The sequence below is a fragment of the Solanum tuberosum genome, unplaced genomic scaffold (assembly GCF_000226075.1).
Source record: "Solanum tuberosum cultivar DM 1-3 516 R44 unplaced genomic scaffold, SolTub_3.0 scf00090, whole genome shotgun sequence".
NCBI lineage: Eukaryota > Viridiplantae > Streptophyta > Magnoliopsida > Solanales > Solanaceae > Solanum > Solanum tuberosum.
The window spans coordinates 683,978-694,379 of NW_006239013.1; the positions used below are offsets into that span (position 1 = coordinate 683,978).

The following is a 10,402-nucleotide window of genomic DNA, read 5'->3' on the forward strand; positions in this document are numbered from 1 at the left end:
TTAACCTAATCCTTATGAAACTATGAAACATAAATCCTATTCTAGAATAATAAATAAAACAACTAAAAATATAATTAAATACTTAATTTAAGGGCTTCCAACGCATCCACAACATTACCCCCTCTTACGTGGAAAGAGCTTGTCCTCAAGCTCGAATTTCACGGCAATCATCAACTTATCCAATTCCAGACCTAGCTTATAGTTGACATTGATAAATTTCGACTCTATCAGTTTGCTGAAGCATGACTAATTTGTCCATCAGATTGCTACTTTCATGGGGTCCAAATCCCTGATATTCTTCCCAACTCATTGAGCCTTTCGCTCATTTAAGTTGATAATACCATAATGGTGCTAGTCCGAACATGTGAAATCCAACAACACCAATCTTTTTTGCTATCATTGTATGTTGATTTTTTTCAAAAAAATGTTCACAACGATGTGCTCGAATTAATGGATTATTGGTGCCGTTATAAGTAGGTAGTGTATTGCCTTTTGTAGCAGGAATTGTTGATCTGCTAGTTGTCTGGGCACTATTTGACCCAGGTTTGTGGGTTACTGGTTTTGTGGAGTCAATTCCCAATCTAGACAATTGTTCTTGGATGACTTGAACAATTCTTTCGATGAGGCGTTGTTCCATTGCTACAATTTTAGAGTCCATTAGGGTTTCTATAATGGTATGTTCTCCTTGAAATCGAGAACTGATCTCATCGCCCATTGTGTTAAGCTCTGATACCAAATTGTTATGAATCTTAAGGGAAGGATCGATTCACAAGGCGATATATAAATCAGCTCGTTAAAGGGAGGCTGAAACCTTAGAATTCATTAAAAGAGAACTCCGATCTCTTCAGCTCTTCAAAGGCAGACTGAAACCTTAGAGTTCAATGGAAGAGATAACTCTAATCTCCTGTTTTTTGCTGAATTATGACTAACTGAAATTTATTCATCAAAAGCCCCTTTAAATAGGAGTCTTATTACATCAATAGAAAGTCTAATTCTTATGAAACTAGGAGACCTAAATCTTATTCCAAACTAATAACTATAATTTAACCTAATCCTTATGAAACTATGAAACATAAATCTTATTCTAGAATAATAAATAAAACAACAAAAAATATAGTTAAATACTTAATTTAAGGGCTTCCAACGCATCCACAACAGTGTACCTGTACCAACTAGTGATTGGTGATTCATCACACCTTTCTACTGAAAACCTCTCGTGCCATTGTGCCAAAGAATGATTGTTCCTCAATCTGTGCTTTAAGAAGATTTGATGCGCTACCCAGTCCACGTTTAACAGTGTCAGCCATTTTAGGACACTCCAGAAGAACAAATTCTTCTAACGATGGTAGATCCATAAAGAAAGCCTCTGTACAAAGCCGTTCCACGTTTCCAGATTTTGTAATTCTCAGGACTTTCAACTCTGGCAGCACGATTATTTTATCGTTTTCCTCTTCCCTTTCCCTTTCACTTTCTTCATTGCTTATGAGTTCTACCAGATTTGGCATGTCATTTACCTTTAACTCTTCTAGTTTGCCAAGACTTCGAGCTGTCATAATCGAAAATAGATTTCTCAGGTTTCTGCAGCTTCCTATATGAACAGCTCTGAGGTTGGGAAATAAAACATGTCCATTTTGAACATTTGCTGAGACACCTTCTGGTTCTTCTCCTATGATTCTTGTCAATCTGTGGCACTCCACAATTTGGAGATTATCCAGTTGACATAGATTTTGAGCAGCTACAGATGGGAATACATATTCCAAGTTATCACAATACCTAATCAACACATCAGTTATGTTACTGAAGCATTGTTTATTTTGAAGGGTTGCATTCAGGAGTAACTGCTTAGGTACTCTCCAGATTTCGAACAGCGTAGGCAATCTAGCTAACCAGATCTTTTTGAGCGTTGAGAGGAGCTTCTGTTCTTCATCAAAAGCTGCCTCGTTAAGTTGAAATATATCGAGTAACTTGTTACATGAATACACATGAACTTCTTCAATACTTGATAGCCTCTGGAGCAAGGAAGTTTGAATTAGAAAAAATAAATTATGACAATTTTCAACCCTTAGAATCCGCAAATTCTGGAAGGAACCTGGTTTGATTGGGCGGACAGAAAGTGAAAATAGCTTCTTGAACGTCCGAAGATGTAATTTCTCCAAAGATCCTAAAACTAAAGGTGCATCGCTATGAAGAACCTCATCAATGAAATAGGTAATTTCATCATTGGCAGTTATTTCAAGAGTTTTCAAGTGATTTAAGCCCCCTTCGACATCAAAGATACTTTTCAGTATTACCTTGGATGCACAGAACATTGTCAATTCCTTTGAGAATTGAAGCATATGCTTCATCCCATTTGGTATACCAGTCTTTATTTCTCTAAGATAGAACCTCCTAGAGTTTGGATAACATATAGCTGAGTGGTAACCTACTGTTATCTCAAACTTGTGTATGCTAGGAAGATCAAAGTTCTCAGGGAAAGCTAGAAGGGTGGAGACTTCCACACACAAAATATTTAATTGGGGCAGCGACATTAGCTCAGACAAGCTTGCTTGGCCACTCCCTTCAGCAGATCCATCAGCTAGCTGCCACAATCGAAAACTCCAACCCATATAAAGTTCTTCTAATTGAACAAGGCGCGATATCAAGTTCTCCGGGATTTTCTGAAGGTACACACAGAATGACAAATCCAATAGTCTCAAATTAACCAAGTCCCCAAATTCATTTGGAAGTTGTGTGATAGAGGACCCGTATAAACTTAAAATTTCCAGGCCCTTTAATTTTCCAAGAATAGATACATCAGCTAACTTGCAGTGGTCTAAACGTAAAGTTCGCAGGTTTGTGAGAACTTCAACGGATGATGGAAAACTGAGGGGAAATGTATTTTTTCTTGTGGCATTCGGGACTAACTGATAGAGAGGATTTAGTGAATGGATACCAACCCTTTCACTTAAATCCAAAACCTGGAGCATTTTCATCTGTATAAAAAAGTCCACTGGTATCTGTTCAAGACCTTCATTTTCTCCAAGATGTAAAATTTGAAGATTGGGGCAATGTACATCACTTGGAAGCACATGGATATTATTGTTCATGAAGGAAATAGCTGTTTTTTGGCTGAATGACTCCCTTGGTGGCCACTTGTTCAGATTGTGACCAGCTCTTACCATGAATCCATGCTTCTCTTCAGATGCTATATATATAGCAAAGTCACGAACAACATCATGCATTTTAACGAAACCCTCCTTCCCAACATCAAGCAACAGGCAAGATGATTTAAGTTGGCCAACTCTTAAGCACACTCTGGCTCTAGCTTCTTCAATAGTGTCCACATCTGAGAACAGCCCTTTTCCTGTCCAGTCTCTAGTCAAGTCTTCAATACTTATTTCACGATCTTCTGGGTACAAACAACACATCAGAAAGCACAACCTGATTTCCTCATTTTCCAAAAAATTGTAGCTCAAATCCAGGCAGGAGAAAATGGTCTTGCTTGCATAAGTGGGGCTAAAGGGTTGGGACTTCTTAAGGAGCTGTAGTGCTGCTTCCCACTCCACTTGTTCTTTTCCTCGTAATGCACTTCCAACAGTCACAAGTGCCAATGGCAGGCCTTGACATTCTTTGACAAAATTCATGACCATGCTATCCAACTCCGGACAAAGGTCAGAAGTGCTCGTGCAAGCATATTTCCTCAATAAATGCGACGATTCTTCTTCTGATAAAAGTTTCAATGGTATTCCTTTGGTCCCTATAGCTGTACATAGATCTTTTTGTCGCGTGGTAAGCATAATCCTACAGGCCTTGTGCTCATCACCATGAGGGATCCCTATCTCTGCTAAGTCAATGTATGACCAAACATCGTCCAGTATGAGAAGTACGCTCTCATTGGACAGTCGCGTATAAAGTCTACCTGCTCTTCCTAATGTGCTTTCCTCCTCAAGTCTGTGATTTAACATATCCGCAATTTGACCCTGGATCTTTCTTATGTTTGGCGTTTGGGAAACAACCACCATTATAACTTCCTTAACAATTCCACAGTCTCTAGCCAATTTCCCTACTTCTACGGCAAGAGTGGTCTTACCGATGCCCCCCATGCCATAAATCCCTATCCCCTTATAGTGGTCATCCTTTAGTTCCTCAATGATCTGATTCACTGCTTCTCTTTGCAGGTGAATAATGTTTGCCACATTTTTTCTTAGCTGATAAGCAATAATTGGATCCATGGTTAGTCTTCGCTTGATAGAAACATCATCCGCACTTAGCAGAGCACCATTTGCTCTACTGACGTTTTGACCAACAACGGATGAACTACTTGCCACCATCTCAATAACTTGGTCCTCTTCGGGTTTTTCTTGGTCAGAAATGAATGGTATATTCAAAGGAAGGGCCTGCGGTATGGATACATCAGATGAACTACTTGCTACCATCTCAATAACCTGGTCCTTTTCGGGTTTTTCTTGGTCAGAAATGAATGGTATATTCAAAGGAAGGGCCTGCGGTATGGATACATCAGATGAACTACTTGCTACCATCTCAATAACCTGGTCCTTTTCGGGTTTTTCTTGGTCAGAAATGAATGGTATATTCAAAGGAGGGGCCTGCGGTATGGATACATCTTCCGTGAGAGTTCTACCAAGAAGTTCTTGGATGGTCATGATTTTTTTAGTTGCCATCTTGCTCTGCTTATACCGTGAGACCAGATGAGGGAGGCACATTTTGCTCAAGTTTTGAGTTTTATCATCCCATGATTTGATCTCAGCAGTGATTGCATCTACCTCTTGTAACCAATTTTTAACTGTGCTTTTGATTTCTCTGTCATTTCTTTTGGCATAGTTCACCAATGCTTGGATATCTTGTGTCTTCTCTTGCAACCTTTCAGCTTGCTTTCTCAGATTGTCGGTATTTTTGTTATACTGATAAAGATATCTTAGTTGATTGCCGAGAGGGGCCACCGTATAGTCAACAGCTTTTGCCACCAATGAAGCACCTAATGTCATCCATGGCTGCATTGTCTCTAGACTCTCTAGTCTCCCACCTGAAGTAGGTGTCAAATGAAAGTTTTGAGTATATAAACAATCTTTCTACAACTGGAAATTAGAAAGTATGACAGTAAGTAGGTTTGTATTACTATTCTGAACCCTAGATGAAACTTTTTCTCATGTTGCAAATAATAATTTTATATATTTACCACTTATTATATAGATAGAACTAGAATCTCTGAAGCAGAAAGAATTTGGTTGGAAAGGGAGCTTGAAGAGGATGAAATCTTCTTAGTCATTAAACATTGTGTCCCAGATAAGGCACCAGGACCGGACGACTTTACTATGACATTTTCTCAACATGCTTGAAGTATTTCATGGTAAAATCTATCAATCATTTATTTATTTCCTTGATTTCTAAGAGGAAAGGGGCAATTGAACTCAAGGATTACATACCAATTAGCCTTATTAGTAGTGTCTACAAAATTGCATCAAATCTATTGACAGAAAGACCCAAAACAGTGATTGGGAAATTGGTGTCAGGAATACAAAATGCTTTTGTTAGGGGACGACAAATCACAGATGCAAGGGGAATCTTAGTAGCTCAGTTGGTTGATAATCTGAATCCCCACCTTATTAGTGAGAGTTCGATTTCCCCTTATTTCAGGGTTGCATATGAACATGCTTAAGAGCACTATCTATCATGTTACCCAAGTTTCAAATATGGAAGAGCTTTCAGATATCATGGGTTGCAAGGTTTTTTTCCTTTCCTCCACTTTTCCCCGTCTTCCTTTTGTTGTTAAATATAAATCTATTGAAATCTGGATAGGAATTGTTGAAAATTTTTAAAGGAGTTTTAACAACATGAAAAACACAGTATCTTTCATTTAGTGGCTGTCTTAACACTAATTAACAATGTTCTTGTGAGCATGAAACAGATCATGAAAACTTTAGCAATTTGTTTGAGTACAAAGATATGAAGTAGAATCAAGAGAATCAGTGTAAACATACCTTTTGGCCTCTAGCTAGTTGATTGAGCAAAAATCTACTTGCATAGGAATATCCTGTGTCTTTTCTTTTGGTTTCTTCTTTAATTTTCTATTAAAAAAAAATGGAACACTTTGTTGACAAACTACAAAGTTGACTATTTCAAACATGGAGCTACTTGCATTTTTTTGCTTTCTAAACATGGTTGTCATTGACAAATTAGGTTCTTTTTTTTTAATGGATCATGTCAAATAATTGAGTTTGTGATGACTTTCGTAGATTTGGCTCCCCTTCATTACACTTTGTCTCTATTTTGTTAACTATATATTTAGATGAAAACATGTGTCTTATTTAATTTTTAAAGATCACGATTATATTGCATTAACAAGTATCAGAATCATAGTTAAGTGAATAAGTTTTGTAAAAAGTTCTCTCCAAATTTAGTATTGTTTGGAATATTTTTTTATTTTATTTGAAACTCAATATATATGATGATGAAAATTCCAAATACAGTTATCCAACTGGAAGTTGTATTTCAAATTTAAAATTGTTTTTCCATCCTACTTGTCATTTTTGAAGTTGTAAATTAAAGCATTAAATCATGAATATTATTCCAAATATTCTTTGCAATAAGTATAACAAAACACATCTCAATCTTCCTAAAAATCAAATAACATTATTTATTTTTTGAATAATGTCCAAACACCTACTTAAAAGATAAGAAAGTCATTTTAGGGATGTTGAAATTGTGAATGGATTTTGCATATTTAAAATCACATCTCGAATAAATAATTTTGTAAGAATAATAATTCGCATCCACTTTATTCGTTACGTTCTTTCTTCTCCGAGTTTGTGTTCCCTCTTTCCCTTGTTTGTTATCACGTCAATTGTCCATTGAACCTTGTTTTAAACACTATGTAACCCATGAAAAATCAAGATGCTATTCAAAATCAATATTAAAAAATAAATAAAATGAGTAATGGCAGAATGAAAAAATCAAAAGGAAAAAGAAAATATTAGCAAAGAATTGGCACCGTAGTAACCTTTAAAAATTATAGAATTTATATCTATCTATATATATAATAATTAAGGAGAAACATAGACAAGGTGATGTGACACCTCTTTATGGCCTCCATTTGCATTTATCTTTTTTCTCCTTTTTTTGGCTTGTTTTCTTATTAAATTAATTATTGTATCGTAAAAGTAAATTACTTAATTTATTACAAATAAATATTTTATTAAAGGGGGAACATTTACAATAAAAACTCTTCACATTCTTTTTTTATTTGTTTGCCTCACTTGTAACCATAAAATGAAAATATTACTTTATATTTTAAGTATTTTTCTCTTTATTATTTAATTTATTCATGAGGATTTATTACTCATGACTTACACCTCTTTATACTTTTAATAATATTCATAACTCCCATAATTTTTATGTCCATAACCTCCAAACTTAAATTTGTAAGTTTATAATGTCTTATGGTATTCCTTTATTTTGCCTATAAATTCATATTTAGCTTCATGAAGATTCACATTCAATATTATCCTTTCTCTTCTTCATCATATTGGTTTGTGAATGAACTAACAAGTAACAAAAAAGAAGTACATGAAGGTAAGAGATATTTCATTTCATTCTCTAAGTCTTTATTTTTCATTTCCTCTATTTTGCCTATATAAATTCATATTTAGTTTCATGAAGATTCACATTCAACATTATCATTTTCCTTCTTCATCATATTTTTTGTGAATTAACTAACATGTAACAAAAAAGAAGTAAAAGAAGGTAAGATATATTCATTTATTTTTTTTACTTGGACATGCTTTCTTAATATTTTATTTATGTATGTATTATCATTCGCTAAGCAAATATGATAAAAAAAAAAATACCTTTACTAATAATGAATAATGTGTTGTCAGTATACAATTGTTCTTTCTAATAGTCAGTTTGTGGAATATAATGTAATTTGATTATAATATTTGTTAGATTTCAAGAGATGATTATTGTTAGTACTATTGAAAAAATAATACATAGATGTATTACAAATAGTTTAAATTTCTTCTTTCTTTTAATATAATTATTTTTTAATTGGTATATGATATTTTTTTTATTCATATTTTTTTATCCAATTGATATAGCGTATGATGAAGAATTTGACATATGGAGCAAAATATGATGGTGGATCTACTTGCAAAGAAAGATGATAGAAGAGAGGGGGGGGGGGGGGGGGAAATGCTAAAACATTTTTACTTTGACTTGTATTAGTTATTTAGCTACTTTTGCTAAAAAAATAATTAAACTTTGGTTTGTATAAATAATTTAGCTACATGTATTGTCAATGCTTATCATTTGGTCCTTTTTATGAAGCACAATTAATATAATTATCTCATTTCAACAACAACAAAAATTGTGATGATTAGGAGTTTCATTTTTATTATACTTGCAAAAAGTAATTGAAAAAATAAAATATTGATTTCATGATGCCCTTTTTTTTGCGCATGTAACAATCTATTTTCGTCGCTATTCTTTTTTGTTTGAAATGTATTTATAATATTTATACAGTCATTGATTATTATATTTTTTTTTGTTCTTTTTTTATATATATATTTTCACCCGTTACTTTCATTTATTTATTTTACAAAGAAAATCAATGCGTAATTATTAATGCATTTAATGTCTAATAAAATTGTACATTTGAATTATTTATAACTCATGTCTCTTCATCATACTTGTAACTTCTAATCTTAAATATTATTCATAACTTTTGTATGTTTCATTTTTCATAATTCTTATAAATATTTAATTAGTGTTTAAAAAGGTATAATAAGCAAATGTAATAATAAAGACACAGTAAATAAAATTCAAATTCTTTTTTACAAAATTAGAATTTGTATAGAAAATTAGTACCCCTACAAAAGATAGAGGAAATTAAAACATACAAAATATTTTCAACATAATATAATATATTGTTATTTCAAAATATTACCTCTTATTCCATTTACTTCACCACGGTGAATATTTCGTTCTACTATATACATATGGATAGTTTGCACTTGAAAAGATGCAAAAAAATATTATATTTTATATGTATCACATCGTAGATGAAGAGAAATATCAATATTATCTTATATATTCGACACTAACCTAAATATGTTATAAAATCAAGCTCCGAACAATATAATATTAAGCGAAGAAGACAAGATAAGTAGATGAAGGAGAAGACTTTTCTTCTTATTCAAGTGTGTCATCCAAATGGTAAGTGATATCTCTATTTATAGTGTTGAGATATCACTCCCAAAGGTCACCAAATTAGTAGATACATGTTTATCCATTAATGTTCTTATCATCTTGGGAGCACCCATACATGAATTGAATTAATTATTGGATAGATGTAATAGACAATCTACACAATACAATAGATTTATAACACACCCCCTTGGATATCAATAGATAATGTGTTTCTTTAAAACCTTACTAGAAAAAATCCAGTGGGAAAAAGCCTAGTGAAGAAAAAAGAGTACACACATCTCATAATACGCTTTAAATGTTGCCTCATTTAAAAATCTTACCAGAAAAATCCAACTTGGGACAAAACCATGGTTAAGGAAAATAGTACAACGCGTATTTCACTCCCTCTGATGAAAGTTTCACTTGATATCTCGTAGACGACGCATTCAAATCTTGTATCTCAACTTCTCAAACATTAATGTTGGCAATACCCCGTGAATAAATCAACAAGATTATCACTTGAACAGATCTGTTGAACTTCTATCTCACCATTTTGTTGAAGATCATGTGTGAAAAAAAAACTCTGGTGAAATATACTTTGTCCGGTCTCCTTTGATGTATCCTCCTTTCAATTGAACTATACATGCAACATTATCTTCGTACATTGTGGTTGGTATATTCTTTCTCAAAGAAAAACCACACATTTCCTGAATATGGTGGGTCATTGATCTCAACCAGACGCACTCTCAACTGCTTCATGAATGGCTATTATTTCTGCATGATTTGAAGAAGTGGCCACCAATGTTTGCTTCATTGATTGCCAAGATATTGTTGTGCCCAACACTTAAGCAAATAGCCAGTTTGAGATCGGTCTTTATGCGGATGATAACGTTCAAATATACTTCTTGAAAAGAAATATAAACGATCGTATGCAATATATTTACCCAACTATGAGTCGGGGTCGATCCCACAGAGAATATGGAAGAATATTGTCAATAGCAAATGTTTAACTCGATAGTCGTTATATAAAAATGGGGGATTTAAATTGAAATAAAATAAAAACAATAAAAAGATAGCTTTGAACTAAGTATTTATTTATATTCAGATTATTAAAAGTAACTAGGAATGTGTTCCCCATAAGCTCATAACGCAGTAATCCTAATAATAGTAATCATTTTCTAGTGTATTACATGCAAAGTGATAAGTTAGGTATCTCTAA

At 33.5% G+C, this 10,402-nt stretch overlaps 1 protein-coding gene across 3 annotated transcripts in view; it reads right to left on the reverse strand.

Annotated features, from left to right (window-relative positions):
- LOC102583843 (probable disease resistance protein At4g27220) overlaps window positions 1-6,357 on the reverse strand; it is an 8,933-nt gene extending 2,576 nt beyond the window's left edge. The window contains exons 1-2 of one of the 3 annotated variants that reach the window (XR_001473414.1): window positions 5,979-6,062; window positions 1,164-5,023 (exon numbers count right to left, since the gene is read on the reverse strand). Coding sequence is in view for 2 of the 3 variants with exons in the window: in XM_006346798.2 (XP_006346860.1) it covers window positions 1,191-4,997 (3,807 nt within the window). In the remaining variant the exon portion in view is untranslated. Of the gene's footprint in view, window positions 1-63; window positions 5,024-5,978 lie in introns of those variants that run through there. The other 2 variants (XM_006346798.2, XM_006346797.2) reach the window with 2 other exon arrangements.
- Between the last annotated feature and the right edge of the window lie 4,045 nt (window positions 6,358-10,402).